The sequence below is a fragment of the Dendrobium catenatum genome, unplaced genomic scaffold (genome assembly GCF_001605985.2).
Source record: "Dendrobium catenatum unplaced genomic scaffold, ASM160598v2 fragScaff_scaffold_133, whole genome shotgun sequence".
Classification (NCBI taxonomy): Eukaryota; Viridiplantae; Streptophyta; class Magnoliopsida; order Asparagales; family Orchidaceae; genus Dendrobium; species Dendrobium catenatum.
The window spans coordinates 1,311,156-1,329,002 of NW_021318595.1; the positions used below are offsets into that span (position 1 = coordinate 1,311,156).

The following is a 17,847-nucleotide window of genomic DNA, read 5'->3' on the forward strand; positions in this document are numbered from 1 at the left end:
GCAAACCCATCGGACCGAGCTCAATCCCGCCAACAAACTGTGCGTTCAGATCCATGGCTCCATCTCGCGCTCTCGTGTTTCAACCCATGTGCACCATCACCCGTCGTTGTTTAGTATTATCATATAATATTATCTTGATTATAAATTTATCAAAATTAATTCACTAAGGTTTGTTTGAGATGGCTTTCTTAGTGTCTCTTAAAGCAACTTTTTAGAACAAAAATTAGTTTTTTCATTAAAAATTTGCTTTAATAAGCATTTAGAAAGCCGTCGCAAATGAAGTCCGAGTATTTGAATTTATTTTTTTATTATTTTTGGATGCAAAATGGGGTTATGGAGATGGCCAAGATTTGCTGCTTCAAGGAGGGGTTATTCCACTTGGCAAAGTGTTTGTAAGATAAGTTTTGATAGGCTACTTAGACACCATTAGAGTATGCTTCTTAATTCTTATAACAGTTGTTTTATCATTTAAGAGAAAATATTATCACTAATATGTACAAAAACGAACTGTTGCCACCAACTACATCTCCCTGCTTTCAAACGAGAGATTATTAGGTGTGGAGTGAGGACAGGGAGAACCGTCCGCACAAACATTGGGTATCCAGCGGTACCGAGTGGGTACCGCTAGGTATCAAGTACTTGTGCGGACGATACGCACTCCGCACCTAATAATTTTTCCTTTCGAACAGCAAAGAAAGTACACAAGTTGTTTAAGACTTGGGACTTTCAATTGCGTGCTTTACATGCATTTACATAGTTTGCAGTTGACTTTGAGAAGAAAAGACTGAAGAAATCAAACCATCTAGTATAATAATAGTGTTTTGGTCATATTAATAGGGTCTAATCTCTGTTGTTTTTCGATTTTTTTTATATTTGAAATGAAATAATTGAATTATAAAATATAATTATGAGAAATTTAAAATATTATAAAACTTATATTTTTCTTGTGTTTTACTTCACAAATTTGATTATACGTCCATTTAAATTTTATTTGGAATAACTTTTTTATTGATTTTTAAAGCAACTTTTTAATACAAATACTAAAAAATTTGAACTAAAAAGTTGCTTTAAGAAGCAGAAAGAAAGCTATCCCAATCGAAATCTTATACTTAGTTTGGGGAAGCTTTCTTATTGCTATCTAAAGCAATTTTCTACTAAAAAAATTATTCATTCAAAATAATTTTGTACTAAAAAACTTCTTTAAAAATAGTAAAAAATCCTAAATAAAACCTTAGAATACATGTCAACCTCCACAACCTATTGTCAATTTTCACTCACTGTCAACGACCCTTTAATCGCATTTAAAATCTATCATAATCTATATTCTCATAAATTCAACCAAACAATCCCCCTAAACAACAATTAAAAAAAAATATTTGAACTTATGAGGAAGCAAACCATATCAAGATATGTTGTCATATTGATAAGAAAAAAACATTTGCTAAGCATATCTGATGATAATTTATCCTCTTAATATCTTTCATCTCTTTACTCCTATTATCATCTAATATATATATATATAATGGGAGTATCTATCAGCTGCAACCCGATGCTTGGCGGCATAACTTTTTTCTTGACGAGCCTATCAGCAACCATCCCCACAGGTACAAAACCCGTAGTTATTTTCTCCCCATTTAAAGGACCTCGCCATATAAGAGGAAATTCGAACATGAGTTAAAGAGGTTCCTAATCATGCTCGCCCACCAATCCAACTAAACCCGATAAGGATAATTTATATTATTGAAAACATTAAAAACAAATAACTTATTTATGCATTAATATCATTCAAAGTTAAGAGCATAAACCAATATAATCGAGCTAAAGTAACTCCTAACTTGAGTATGATTAATTAATCAAATTCAAATTTGAGCCGGAGCTTTATTTTACAAATTTGAATGGACTATTTATTATAAATAAAAATAAAATGATAAAAAGTGTGAAATTATAAAAAATAATAAAAATTTACTTATTATAAAAAATGAGTTTTTTTTTAACATTTTCAACAGCTTCATATTTAAAATCTTAAAATTTTAATATATTTTACTCGTCTTCAAAAAAGAGTCTGATTCCACACCTGCTATCAATGCATTTGAAGAGTAATTTACTTAAACTAATAGTTTGATATAATAAAAATACTCATGTGCGCATGGGAAATAAATTATGCTATTAAAAAAGAAATAAATTCTTAAATTTTGTACGCTCAAATCAAATCTCATTTAATTAATAAGGAATCATCTCTCTACTTACAGAAAAGGAAGCAAACATGAAATAATGGCATCATTTTTTTTTTCTTTCAAGCACAGTTTCTATAACAGAACAAAATAGCCTGCTTAAAAGCTCCATAAATTGAACCAATTTGTACACCATAAGAGACGAGTGAAGCTCAAAACTCAGTGTCCATGCAAGCATAAAAGATCTTTGAAACCATTGAACGGGCAAAAGGAATGTAGCTCAGGCCGTACCTATTTAGGAAATCAGATACTAATATAATATAGATCAAAGAAGATGAAAATAAAGAATACAATAAAAAAATAGCAAAAACAAAATTACCATATCAGCCAAATTTTGGGCATGATAAAACCTACTGATAATGCATTCTTTTTCAATGGAAAACCAGAAAAGGGGGCATAGCACTTGGATAGCTTTCTTTCTGCTTTATTTTTCAGATCGTAATCATAATTTTTATTTAAAATTTCTCTTTTTGTTGCTGTTAAAAAAAATCTGTATTAAAAAGTTGCTTTCTACAATAATTTTCTATTTCGTTTGGAATGACTTTCTTCCTGTTTCTTAAAGCAATTTTTTAATTTAAAAAATAATTAATTTTTTTTATTAAAAAACTGCTTCATGAAGCATGAAAAAAGCCGTCCCAAATGAAAAATTAAACAATTACTTTCTCTGCAGCAGCTTTACAAAATAATAAAAAAGCCATCCAAAATGAAGCCTTGGTCCAGGAATGTTTAAACATACAAGTAAGAGATGTACATTTTTTTAAATGAAAGATTTAGAAGCAAAACAAAAAATAATAATAATAGGAATAAACCTAAATGCCAATTTATCTCCCAGGCAATTGGAAGATGTCTGCACAAAATCATCAAAAAAAAAAAGAATGATCCGAAAGTAGTGACAATAGTGCTTTAGAGTTACAGAAACAGACAACAGCCAACAGCTGAATGGGGTAGATCTATCCGCAAAGAAAACCAACTTATTTCGGCAAAGAAAAGCAAGACAATGCTGAGACAGTATCTAACTATTTGCATGGTTTAAAATTGTACAATCTGAGGCTCGCCTTTGCGCAATTCCAGTAAAAAACGTCTAGATGCTTACACCATGAGTTTTTTTGATGAGGCTTGCGCCTCAACTTGGTTGAGGCCCGCCTCGCCTCAAGACAGAGAGGGGGTCAATCCGACAAAGCTACAGAAAAAATTACTCTTAGTGCCAAGAAACACCTCTAAGGACGCATCAGTCCAGGTCCACCAAACTAGGCTGAGTTCACGTAGGAGAAATTTACCAAGTGCAAAGAGTGCAGGCCAAGCTGAATTTTTGACAAAATTTCAATAGAGCGTCATGCAGTTTTCCCAGACGAACATTATTTCTTCCCTCAGTCTGAGGATTATTGTTAGCAATTATAGATTATCACGTCCAATATGATCTCTTAGAATAAAGCTTAAAAACTTACTAAATAAGCCAAATTCGCAGCCGATCTTGGCTAAGAAAATATTTTGTGGCCTATTAAATGCATGTAGGACTCCCTATAAACATGGCCCTTGGAGAATATTTAGAATTTGCATTTCAAATTGTTATAGTTGTTCAATATCACATTTTAGAAATGATCACTAAAGTTGAAGTGCTTTATCAAGTCCTTGCTAACATAAGATATTTGTATGACATATGTCACAGGCCCATTTGTAAGTGTAGGTAGTGAATTTAATGCCTTAGCAACTTTAAAGCAAAGGGTGAATGGATAGTGTTGACCTCAACAATTAAAAAGAGAGAGAGAGAGAGCAAAATCGAAATAAAAAAATTTTTAAAATGATTACATGTGCTGGAGCCATACCGTATCTCTGTCGAAGCCGCATCTACCGTGCTACCGTGCCCCATGCTGAAATCTTGTTACATTCAAATCACGTTGTTTCTACAATATCCATACCCTGCGAATCGGCGCCGTTGCAATCGTCCCACGCTTGCCTCGATTGCTACCCTTCGCATCTTTAAACGAGGGCGATGCTCTCGTTTGTTCGCTTTTCCCACAGCTCGCAAGATCTCGTGCTCTCTACCAAAGCTTCTCCATTCACCTCTACTGCATACGACATCCAAACTCCCGTCGCTTCTTCCGATCCCCCATAGCCATCCGACACCCCTAGTCAAAATCCCTCTCAACTGCTACCTTGCCCGACCTCCCTTCTTCCCTCTTCCTCGCCATTCTCACGACCTAGTCGAAGCCTCACCCGACTCCTTCCATCATCTCATCTCAAAGGTATAATTTCAAACGCAAAAATCTTGCACTCAATGCTTGCATCGAGCCAGCAAACCTCCCTACGCGCTCACGTAGTAAGATGGGAGGGAAACCGGTGCGACGCTTGCAACGAGGCGAGTAACCCACGGAGCGCTCACGTAGCGTAAAGAGGATAAAAATCAAGCACCCTTAAGTGCTCGTGTAGTATAGCGGGGGAAAGAAAATTGTGGTATTTAAAACAGGTGCTCGAAGACCCTTAAGCGCACATGTAGCGTAGCGGGGGTTGAAGAAATTGCAGTCGATGTGTCATCTAACACCTACCTGAAGCGCTCACGTAGCGTGGAAGGGAAGGCTATGTCTCCTAAAATTTTCCCTAAACAAAAAAGACGTCAGGAGGCTGCCGAAATTTGGACTGAACTGAGTACATGATTTGAGCTTAAATGAACAAACACAGGGGGTCTTGATTTTGGATGACAGGGAACATGTTTCAGAACTCAAATGATTAATAAAGACTTGAACCTAAGTAAAATGAAATTGAAATGAGCTTGAACTTGAACTTCATTTGACTCAAGTGAACCATGATTTGATCGATTTGAACTCAAGCTAAATCGTAGTGGACTGAACTTAAATTTGAACAAAATGCAATAGACTTTGAGCAAGAACTTAAACTTGCACTGTGGACTGGAATTGAACTCAAGGAATTTGGATTTTGAGCCTAACCCAAGCGACATTAAATTGAACTCAAGATTGAATAAAATAATAGGAAATTTGGACCTGAATTGGATTTGGCAAGAGCTTGAACCAAAAGCCTAACATTTAAACATGAAATTCATGAGTTGTAAAAATGATGAAACCAAAGGAAGTTGCTTGACTAAAGGTCTGTGTGCAAATGAACAATAAATTTAATATAGAATTCCTTTTTGGACAATGGCATCCAACTTGTATTGATTATCCCAATTGGGATGAAGGCATTGACAAATGTGATATCAAACTCATCATGTATCTTGCAAACCATCTTTGAGAACAAAAAGTTTACAAGTAGAATTTGTTTGCAAATAACAAGAAGATAGTGGAAGATGTAGCTTGATCACAAAGTTATATTGCAGGCAGAAAATTATTTGGAGGTGACAATAAGGAATATGCAACCAATATGTGTATGAAAAGCATATCACGCCTACAAGGAAATGAAAGAAGCCACCATGAAGGGCAAGGGAACTCGATTGTCACCAACGGCAATCGACGGGTAGATTAATGCATCAATTTGGTGATACTCAGCTACATATGAATGTATTGAATCTTTGCAAGTGATAACAGTAAATGCAAACATAGACCTATGCCGCCATTTGCAAGTAGTTATAGAAAGAGCGTTGTAACAAACAAGGATATTCCAGCATCCCTGTAATCAACTATCACCCAGCCCGAAGTAAACACACTGATCCCTATACGGATAAAGGCAAAATATCTACAACTTATTCAAAGTACCAACTAGTTGTTGTAGCAAAGACATTATGACACCTCCACAGTCAACAAGTATCCAACAACAGTTCAATAAACCCGCTATTCCAATTACATCAAGAGCAGCAACAATCATTTTAGGATAGAAAACAAATATACAGTAACGTCTGAGGATGTTACACGGGTCAGAAAATAAACTCAAATTTGAGCCCGAGCCTCCTATGCGCGTAGATAGGAGTTGACACAGCTTAACCATAAAACAAATATACAGTCGCCAAATATACCATTGTCATATTGACTGGGATATTTATTTTATATGTTCATATTAGGCCTTCAAGTTCTATAATAAAATAAATTCATCAACAAAAATATACACCCAATGAAGAACCCGATCCTCTGTCGGCAAAATAGACAGAGTCGACAAGGTTGAATCAACGAAACAAAAAGACCCTCATACACCCCAGTGATGGCCGTATTTAATGCAAATTTCAACCAGAGGAGTTAATTCCAAATTTACACCCAAATACCCATTCAAAATTCCAGAAATCTCAAAATTAAAATATTTAAAATTGAAATAACATCATTAAAACATTTAAAGCAAAAAAAATTTATCCACCCACCCTCCGCAATAGTTTGCCGAGGTGGACAAATATGAAAATACACTTCAGCTCACAAAGAGTTAATGTTTGGTCAAGAATATCACTAAAATGCATTCTGAAACAGTCTCTTGCTAGCAAGGGCATGGTATGCGTCTTATAACTGGCAGTTTTGAAACCAAATGGCACCACAGAAAAACGGTTATTCCCGGGGCCCTCTGAATCGGGTGGTTTGCCCGCCAAATTGCACAACTAAATTATAATTATGGCCAGAGCCTGTATGGCCCCTAATGACACGAAATCCTCGAGATATGAATCAATAGGATATAATCATTAGGGCACAAAACCCTCTATTGGCTAAGGTAGATTCAAATTTGTCCCTTTAGAGAAACATCCACCTCAGGTCTGCAAGGTACCCTTGGACGACACAACCCATGGCTGCCGACAAGGATCCTTCTGTCGTAATGGGTCAAGTGGTCGACTACGTCCTCTGCTAAGTAGACCAGGGACCACGATGGCCCGGGATGACGGAACCATGGGATCTTGGTCTGGTCTATCATCCATTCCCCCATCATTCACTTTAAGTGCAAGATGGTGAAATTTCTGTTTTAAATATCAAATCTCCAAATATCAAATGCCCATACTGCTACATATGTCAGATAACACGTATTCTCTACATATCTGATTAACAACTAGACTTAATCGAAAGTTCTCTCTCATTATTGGGAGGGGTAATTAACTATAGGGGCTTGCGCCTATAGGAAATCAGAACTCATATCATAAAGTTCTTGCAAAATGAGTGTGAAATATCTAGGTAGTGTCTTATCTGCAAATCTAATCCGTCTTCCCAAAATTTACCTCGGAACTTAATCCGTTAAAACTCCCTGAAAGCAACGGGGAGGCTGAGGCTGAATTTTCGAAGCCCACAGAAAGCAACACTAAGTATAAAGTGGTCATTTATATTTTTGGATAATTAGATTGTACCAGTATGGGTTTATGGATATAAGCAAAAAACACCCAATGCGGTTTAAAAATATAAATTCACCTCCAATAACTTCAAACCAAAATAATTTTGTTATATTTTATTCCCAATAGATAAGATGTCAGTATGACCTTAGCACCTTCTCTTTTTTCTCTATCCAAATTTATCTCTCTTTTCCAACAAGCCTTTCCATCTGATGGACCGACCGATTTGATTGGGAGGGAATTATTAAGTTTCCTAATCAAGAGGGAACTATTTATGAAGGTTCTTAAATCTTAATCAAAGGAGAATTGTTTAGAAAATTTTTTAATTACAATTGGGAGAAAATTACTTAGGACAAGAGATCTAATTTGAATTCAAATTTTAAGAAAAAATTATTTAGTGAAAGGGAGAAGGAAGCAAGGGGGAATTATTTATGAAAGTTTAAATTACAATTGTGAGAAAATTATTTAGGGCAAGAGATCTAATTTGAATTCAAATATCAAAGAAAATTATGTAGGAAAATGGGACTGATTAGAGAGGGAATTATGGGAGCCTGTTTAAGGCTAGCAATAGGATAATTTCAAATTATGTTTAGAGTTTGTTGAAATTAGAATTTCTTAAGTTATGAGAGCTCTAGCTGCCGATTAGGGATATTGGAGAGTCGTATCTTCCTCTCCAATTGAAGATCCAAATGTGTCTTATTGTTTTCTTTCATATATCTTGCAATAAAAAAAAAACTTTCTTAATTTCTTATTGTTATTCATTGATTTCAAGGAAATTGTATCCACTTCCTATCACCATCCCAACCATCATTGTTGACATCAATAACATACCTAAAACTCCCACCAACATCCCCTCTACTCCTGCTGCTAGCACTGAGTATAGGACTGGAGGGTGTTGTTGAAGCCAGCGTTGTGCGAATCCCCCAAATTTATCAAAGTAAACGGCTAGTTGATCGTGATGCCTTGTTTTGATCCATTTCATGTACACGTCATTACTGTTGTAATACATCTACTCCTATGCGACCAAAACCATATTTTTGGAAGGGATGAACTTGGCTACTACAATGGCAGAAATATTCTCGTGTATGGTTGTGCCACCACCGCTATGATTTGAGGAAATGTAACAATGTAGCCTAGGCACCCAAAGTTTCAATTAATAAGAGTCAACAAACAAGCACCATACATATACATAAAAAGGAAGACAACAAAGTACAATATAAGGATGTTAAAGAGGACAGTGATTGCACTGCAAAGGAAGAGAAAACAGCATGTCAAGCAAGCAAATCACCTAGTAACAGAGCACGTGACCACATCTGACAAAGTAACAAACAGCCACAGGCCTAAATAAATCACAGCCTTAGCGCACAACAAATCATCTCAACTTACACCTACATCTGTAAAGTGGCTGTAGCTCTAAGTCTATATAAACTATTGTACATCAACAGAAGGAATATGATAGAATGATCTTCATCTATACCTCAATTTATTATTATGCTGCAATCTTCTGTATTATTTCTGCTTTAGCTTCTGTATATTACAGGTATTGAAGCTTCTACATGGTATCAGGGCAGGTTTGATCAAGCTGCATCAATATGACACAATCTGCAACTTCGCAAATTGGTGAACCTTCCCTCTCTGCTCAACTAGAATATCTCACTAGTCCCTCCTCTCTCAAATTCATTCTATCCAACATCAAGAACATCATACCCTCCCTTCTATCCCCGGACAACTATTCCATCTGGCGATCACAAATTAGAAAATTGCTTCGGGCAAATGGATTTGCAAGTTTTCTGGAAACCACCTCCACCCCAGCTCCTCGGCTGTCCCAACAACCCAATAGCACCACCATCTCAAATCCCTCATACACCCAATGGATGCTTACTGATCAAAACCTAGCCGCTTCCCTGTGCTCCACCATTAGCACATCTATTCTCCCCTAAATTCTTCACCTTGAATCCACCCCCGCCCTTTGGTCTACTCTCAAGCTTTGCTTTCAATCGCCCAATTGGTCCAAGGTCATTCAGCTCAAAAATGAGCTTCACCATATCTCCATGAAGAATCTAACAATGACTCAATACCTAACTGAAATCAAAGCTCTAGTCAACAATATCGTGATAGGAAATACTTGAGTTCGCAAGTAACCCTAAGGTAATACTTGAGTTCGCAAGCAACCCTATCCCAAATTGGAGAGAAAAGAGCAACAAAATGATAGGAAGTACTTGAGTTCGCAAGTAATCCTATCGGATCTACTTGAGTTCGCAAGCAACCCTAATGCGAATTTGGTAAAAACAACGAGAATACCCAAGATCGGAGATGAAACAAACAAGAACATAAAAGAACTTGATTAAATACTCAAAGCAAAATAAGCTAGAATAAAACATATAATTGATCCTCTATTCGAGAGGAGGATCGTCTCTCCCAAATCTCTAGACAATAGTCTAGAGCCCAAAACGCCTACGAGACTACAAGAAGACAATAACCAAAGCATGCCTAGCTCTAACCCCTTCATGCCCTTTAAATAGCCCTCTCCGCCTCCTTAAAAACTTCCTAATATAAGATAGTATTTAATTAATTCAAAATATATCAAAAATTTTTAATTAATTAAATCCACTTTCCTAATATAAGATAGTATTTAATTAATTCAAAAGATATCAAATCTTTTTAATTTATTAAATCTAAACAAATTGGGCGTGGGCCCCTCCCTTCGGCGGTGTAGGAAGGAGGCAGTTTGACCCGCCTCATGTATACAAGTGTCGGCCCCACCTGGGTCGGCTGAGGTTGAGTCGGTTCCTGGGGAACCGACATATCAATACCGCCATGGATATCTCCTCTATAAAATCCATGGATATCTCCTCCCATACTCATCCTGGTAACGCCAACGGCTGTAGTAGTCCCCCTGGCGACATAGCCAAATACTTGTTTCTCTGACAGATTTCACGCCTTGCCACCATCTCCTCTACATCTCTATGCATTCCCTTCCAGTAAAGCTCGGCCGCTAGTCTCTTGTAGGTTCTCTGCACCCCTGAATGGCCCCTAACTACTCTTCCATGAAATTCCTGTAGTAAATTTGGGATGTGGATCGAGGTACGGGGCATCACAAATCTTCCCTGGTACAGCAGTCTGTCTCCCTCTAATGAGTACCCTGAAGGCCTGGATGGCTACCCTCCTCTTTCAACAATTCTGACCTGATCTTTTCTAATTCTTCATTTCTAGCACTTTCTTCCCTGGTGGCCTCCCAGTCAAGCATCAACGGAACGGATAGTGTCACCGTCTGTAGCTCCCAAATACATCTGGAAAAAGCATCTACCGCCTTGTTCTCCACTCCTAGTCTATACTGAATCTCAAAATCGTATCCTAGCAACTTGGACAACCACCTTTGATGCTCTTTCGTCACCATCCGCTGTTCTAGCAAATATTTCAAGCTTCGTTGATCAGTCCTGACAATGAAATGCTTCCCAAGCAGGTAGGGCCGCCACTTCTGGATGGCCAAAACGATGGTCATTAACTCTCCTCGCAAACTGATTTCAGTCGAGCTCTAGTAGTCAATACCTGGCTGAAATAAGCAATGGGTCTACGACTCTGCATCCGTACTGCGCTTAGCTCGTACCCGAAAGCATCTGTCTCCACAATGAAAATTTGAGTGAAATCTAGCAAGGCTAGTACCGGCACCGTAGTTATCGCATTCTTCAAGCTATCAAATGCTAATGTGGCCGCTTCACCCCATAGGAATCCGTCCTTCTTCAACTGTTCAGTGAGTAGCCATGCTATGGAGCTGTACCCCTTAACGAACCTCCTATAGTAACCCGTAAGTCCTATGAATCCTCTCAACTCCTTCAGATTTTTTGGAACGGGCCACTTTAGCATTGCTTCAATTTTGGACTGATCTGATGCCAATCATTTTGATGCCACATAGCCTAAGTACTCTACACTGGCATGTGCAAAGCAGCATTTCTTTAAATTATCCCTCAGCTGGTGCACCTGCAATACTTCTAACATCTTCTTCAAATGCTCCCAGTGCTCCTCTTCTGTCCTGATGTAAACCAGGATGTCGTCAAAGAATATGAGTATAAATCGTCTGAGATAAGATTTGAAAATCTTATTTATAAGGGTCTGGAAAGTAGCGGGAGCATTGGTGAGGCCAAAGGGCATCACCAGGAACTCATAATATCCTTCATGAGTTCTAAAGGTCGTCTTGGGTACATCCTCCTTCATTCGGATCTGATGGTAACCCGATTTCAAGTCTATCTTACTGAATATCACGGTCCCACTCAATTCATCTAGTAGCTCGTCAATTATTGGTATATGAAACTTGTCAGATACAGTTTCCTTGTTAAGTACTTTGTAGTCCACACAAAAATGTCAGCTATCATCCTTCTTTTTTACCAATAGAACGGGGCTAGATAAAGGATTGATGCTGGGTCTGATGATCTCTGCCTCCAGCATCTCTCTAATCAACCTTTCTATTTCATCTTTCTGGAACTGAGGATAACGATAAAGTTGGACACTGATGGGTGCCACTCCATCCTTGAACATTATGGCATGCTCATGCTCCCTCTGCGGTGGCAATCCTTGAGGTGGCTAAAATACCTCTTGGAACTGTTGAATCAATGGCTAAATGGAGAGGGGTATGTCTCCTCCCTCCATATTCGCTCCCTCCAAACTATGCAACTCCACCAATTACCCTCCCACATAGATACAGTTTCCTCGTCATCACATACAGTGAGAACCTGAAGAGTTCGATCCTTGCACCAATGCCCTGGCATGTACTTTTCATCGCACCTGAAGCACGACCCCTTTGCCCTCTTCTCCTGCATCTCTTTCTCTGTCAGCCGCTTGAGATTTCCCCCGCTTCCTCCTGTATTCTCCTTGGTGGCCTCTCGACTCCCTCCTGTTGCAGGACCTTTAGATGCTAGATGAGTGGTCGTCATCCTATAAGTGCCCTCGGTGTTGCTACTCTTGGCTCCCCTATCCAAATTCCTTTGATTTTCTACCAGTTGGGCTAACTTCATGGTTCTGCACTGGGCATCAAAACCTTCACTGCTGCTCGGATCTCCGCCTTCAACCCTTTCATGAAATTCGCTCCAATACTGTATCTAAGAGTCGCTCCACCCTGCTAGCTAGGTGCTCAAACTGCTTCGGTAGTCTGCTACTGATCCCTCCTGCGTCAAAGCAAAGAACTGCTCATAGAAATCTCCTCCCCGATCGATTTGGAAGCATTCTATTATGCAGTCTTTGAATTCCCTCCAATTTCTGATAAGCCTCCTCTAATCTCTCCACTGATACCACGACAGGGCTTTTCCTTCCAAGCACAATCCGACTGCGGTCAGCTTCTCCTCCTCCGTTAGCCCATTGACGGCGAAGTATCGCTCCACCTTGTAAATCCACCCATACACATCTTCTCCTTTGAATATGGGCATCTTCAACTTCCTCACCTTCTGGTCGCCCCCATTGCCCCGGAATCTTCCATAGTTTCCCCTCTCCCATGTTAGGTGCAACCCATGTTTCCCGGTCTCCCCTTGCTCTGCCATAGCCCAAACCCCCTTCGAAATCCCCCCTTCTGTCTTCAAAATCAGCACCTCGGCGACCATAGTATCCCTCCTGGCGTTCCCCATATTCACCCCCTCTTTCATCCCTCTGGATAGGCTCCATATGGGGTTTTCTTTCTCCTTCCATGATTTCCACCTCATCTTCCTCCCTACAAATTTCTGAATTCGTATTTTTTCCTTCCCCTCTTGCCACGAACGTCGCCGTTTGGTTTTAAATCTCTAACATCTTCTTCATCATGGAGATCAGCGACTTGTCCTTCCATGAAGGAAATCCTTTTCTCCACCGTCATTTTGATTTGATTCATCTCCCCTTCAAGCCTTTCTTCCATAGAATTCACCTTTTTTGCCTTCATCGCAATCCAGAGTATGTAAAATCACAAATTTTGGACTTGAAACTCCAAAAACAGCAATCCCCCTTTCTTCTGGGAAAATATTCACCGCTGAAATTTGTCGAAATCAACCCTCCACTGGTCACACGATTTGCTCTGATACCAATTTGATAGGAAGTACTTGAGTTCACAAGTAATCCTATCGAATCTACTTGAGTTCGCAAGCAACCCTAATGCGAAATTGGTAAAAACAGCAAAAATACCTAAGATCGGAGATGAAACAATCAAGAAATTAATATAATTTGATTAAATACTCAAAGCAAAATAAGCTAGAAGAAATGATACAATTGATCCTCTATTTGAGAGGAGGATCGTCTCTTCTAAATCTCTAGACAAGAATCTAGAGCACAAAACGCCAACGAGACTACAAGAAGATAATAACCAAAGCATGCCTAGCCCTAACCCCTTCATGCCCTTTAAATAGCCCTCTCCACCTCCTTAAAAACTTCCTAATATAAGATAGTATTTAATTAATTCAAAAGATATCAAAACTTTTAATTAATTAAATCCACTTTCCTAATATAATATAGTATTTAATTAATTCAAAAGATATCAAATTTTTTTAATTAATTAAATCAACTTTCCTAATATAAGATAGTATTTACAAATCTTTTTAATTAATTAAATCCAAACAAATTGGGCGTGGGCCCCTCCCTTAGGCGGTGTAGGAAGGAGGCGGTTTGACACGCCTCATGTATACAGGTGTCGGCCCCACCTAGGTCGGCTGAGGTTGAGTCGGTTCCTGGGGAACTGACATATCACAAAACTGATGTTTACAATAGTTTAACAGCCCAAAACAGTGAAAAACAGGAAGAAATTGAGTAGGAATCTGAAGAGAATCAAGCCAACCACTTGTATTCCACTAGTAGATGAAAGAAAACAATAACCATACAAGATTCTTCAATTCAAGAGGAAGAGAACTCTCCAAAATCTCTAGCCAAGAAGACTAGAGCCCAAGCCTCCAAGAAGATCCCAAAAATCAACCAAAATTTAAGATGAAAACCTAAATCCCCACCTTTCCCCCTCTTTAACACCAAACCCCATACAAAATCCCTAAACAGCCCTTCTATTCAAATCCCCCCCCCCCGCTCCATTCAAATTTTCCCTCCAACACTTAAATTTGTGTGGCCCGCTTGGAGTAAAGAGCCTAAGATTACTCCCCTCCCAAAGACTCACCTTGTCCTCAAGGTGAAATAAAGGGAATTGATCTTTCATTCTTTCAAATGGCTCCCACGTAGCATCAAATTCAGGGAGGCCTCTCCATCTAATCAGCACTTCTTTGTTGCCCTCTTTATCTGATCTTACTCATGTAAGTGCTAGTGGTTCAAAAACTACCAAATTCTCAGTCAGTGTAGAAACACTATAGGAAATTCATCAATTACCAGCGGTTCTCCGGCCGCCGGTAAAAACGGCGGCTTACCTGGCGGTGTGACCACCGGTAAACGGTCTAATCGGCTGTTATATAAAGTAATGCCGCCGAAAATAGCGGCGGTCCGGAAACCGCCGGTTAACCCGCCGGCATTAAATCTTACAGCCGCGTTACCGGCGGCTTGAAGCCGGTGTTAAGTAAATTAATTCCTGCGGTCGAAACCACCGGAAAGCCGTCGGAAAATGCCCCAGAACAAGCCATCCTGAGCCTTCCATTTCATTTTATTGCCTGCTCCTCTCTCTCCTGTGCGACGCTCGCCCCCATCTCCTCCGCCCTCTCGCGATCGAGACGCGCCCTCCGGCCACCAACGAGGTCCCTCCGACCGCCGAAAAGGTCCTCCAAACGAAGATCTCGCCCCCACTGCAAGATCGAAGGTCTCTCCCCACTCCCCACTCCCCGCTCGTGCGGGAAACCGGCCTCCGAAGTTTGGGTTTTTAGTTTTTTTTTTCAAGTTGTTTTTTGCTATTTCAGTTAGATTACATCAAGGATCAGCCTTAAGCCAATATATTTTTGCTTTAGTCATGGATGTTCTCACTAGACATTTGCAAAAGGATGTACCTTGTTGTATGATTTTTGCTGATGATAATCTTCTTATTGATAAGACTATAGAGGGAGTTGATGGTAAACTTGAATTATGGAGGTCAACCATAGAGTCTAAAGGTTTTCGCTTGAGTATATCTAAAACTAAATATATGAAGTATAATTTTAGTAGTAATAGACCTAATGAGGGATTTGTGACTCTGGGCGATTAAGTGATTAATAAAAGTACACGTTTTTGCTTTAGTCATGGATGTTCTCACTAGACATTTGTGAGAGGATGCACCTTGTTGTATGCTTTTTGCCGATGATATTCTTCTTGTTGATAAGACTAGAGAGGGAGTTAATGGTAAACTTGAATTATGGAGGTCAATCATAGAATCTAATTGTTTTCACTTGAGTATATCTAAAACTAAATATATTAAGTGTAATTTTAGTAGTAATAAAGATAGGATACGAAATGAGCATATACGTGAAAATGTTGGAGTACCTCCAGTGGATGATGAGATTAGATAGTGTCGCCTTAGATGATTTGGTCACATAAAACGACAACCTTCAGATGACCCGGTTAAGAAAGTAGAGGTATTAGATTTGACTTATGTTAAGAAAGGTAGAGGTAGACCTAAGCATCCTCATCTCTGCAACACTTAACTTAGTATTATGCTTATCTTTTAATGGCCAACATTCGGCACCATAAAATTTTGAAGTTGTTTTTGCTTGGGTGGATGAGTGGCTTGACCCTTAGAGATAGGATACGAAATGAGCATATACGTGATAAAGTTGGAGTAGCTCCAGTAGAAGATAAGATTAGAGAGAGTCGCTTTAGATGGTTTGGTCACATTAAACGGAGGCCTTCTGATGACCCAGTAAGGAAAGTTGAGGTATTAGATTTGACTTACATTAAAAAAGGTAGAGGTAGACCTAAGGATCATCATCTCTGCAACACTTAACTTAGTATTATGCTTCTCAACATAAGCATTATTAACTCCTTTCTTTTCAAAAACTCTCCATAGCACTTCTCTTGGAACTTTTGTTAGAAAGTATAGTACGTACACTTGTTCACGGTGCATATCTTCTAATAATTATTTTCATAACTATGTAGGGGGCGTTTGCTTCAACGTCCAAATGACTATCCAAGAAGAGAGATATTGGATGTATAATATATTGTTACCAGGTCGAAGAGGATTGACGGATGAATTTATACAGGGAGTTGAGACTTTCATTCAAGTTGCATCTCAACTGTCTTCCTTTAAGTTCGATAAAATGTTTAGATATTCGTGTTAGAAGTATAAAAATCAAGTATTCCTCACGCCTGATGATGTGAAGCTTGATTTATATTGTAAGGGATTTCTTCCAGACTACTGGATTTGGACATCACATAGCGAGTACGAGACACAAAGATACTCATGCCGGCCATCCATAGCTTATGAAATATTTGATGAAGATCAAATGAGTAGACCGTATGAATAACTTATTTTTGATGTAGCAGGTCCTAATCTAAGGGCTAGTGTGGAAAAGCCACCAAATACAAAAATCAAAAAATTCTTTGAGTTATTACATGCAGCTCAAAAACTAATTTGGGACGGTTGCAATACTCATTTAGAATTGTCGATTGCAAGGAGGATGCTAAGTATTAAAATTGAGTATAATATTCTTCGTAATTATTTCAATGACTTCATTGATCTTCTCAAGTAAATTAATCCAACGGATAATTTAATTCCCTCAGATTTGTACCGAACGAAGAAATTAGTATCCAAGTTGGGTCTCACTGCTACAAAAATTGATTGTTGTATCAATGGATGTATGCTATACTAGGATAATGCAACATAAGTTTATTGTCGCACCTGCAATGCTCCTTGGTTAAGCCAAACTCGGTAAAACAACGTCATCAAAAGAAAGATATTCCATATTTACATTTATTTTATTTACCGATCATTCTAAGACTTCAGCGACTATATGCATCAATGATGATTTAGCGTTCTACACCGTACTCGGAACATAAGTTTATTTGACCATATAAGATGACATAAGAAAAAATTAGCAAAAAGTGGTGTTCTTTTTCATCCATCAGATGCTTAAGCGTGAAAATATTTTGATCGAGTGTATGTTTCATTTGCTGTTGAATCCCGCAACATAAGATTGGGATTATGTGCCGATGATTTTATCCCTTTTTTTTTTTTAGACATGCCGATGATTTTATCCCATATAGTCAAGCAACTACACCGTACTCTTGTTGGTCAGTTATACTAACACCATACAGCATTCCATTAGAGATGTGTATGACTACTTCGTACATGTTCTTAACACTTATAATACCTAGACCACAATCCAAAAGCAAAAATTAATATTTTTTTACAATCATTAATTGATAATCTCAAGTTATTATGAGAAGAATAGGTTTTCACATATGACATATCAATAAAATAAAATTTTCTCCTTCGAGCTGCATTGCTGTGGACCATTGGCGATTTTCCAG

The 17,847-nt window shown here is 38.5% G+C and overlaps 1 protein-coding gene across 1 annotated transcript in view; it reads right to left on the reverse strand.

Moving 5' to 3' along the window:
• Positions 1 to 2,190: 2,190 nt before the first annotated feature.
• The window catches only part of LOC110096987 (vesicle transport protein SFT2B), a 44,836-nt gene continuing 29,179 nt past the window's right edge, over positions 2,191 to 17,847 (reverse strand). The window contains exon 6 of the mRNA XM_020823166.2: positions 2,191 to 2,462. Within this exon, the coding sequence (XP_020678825.1) occupies positions 2,384 to 2,462 (79 nt within the window). The 3' untranslated portion in view covers positions 2,191 to 2,383. The remainder of the gene's footprint in view (positions 2,463 to 17,847) is intronic.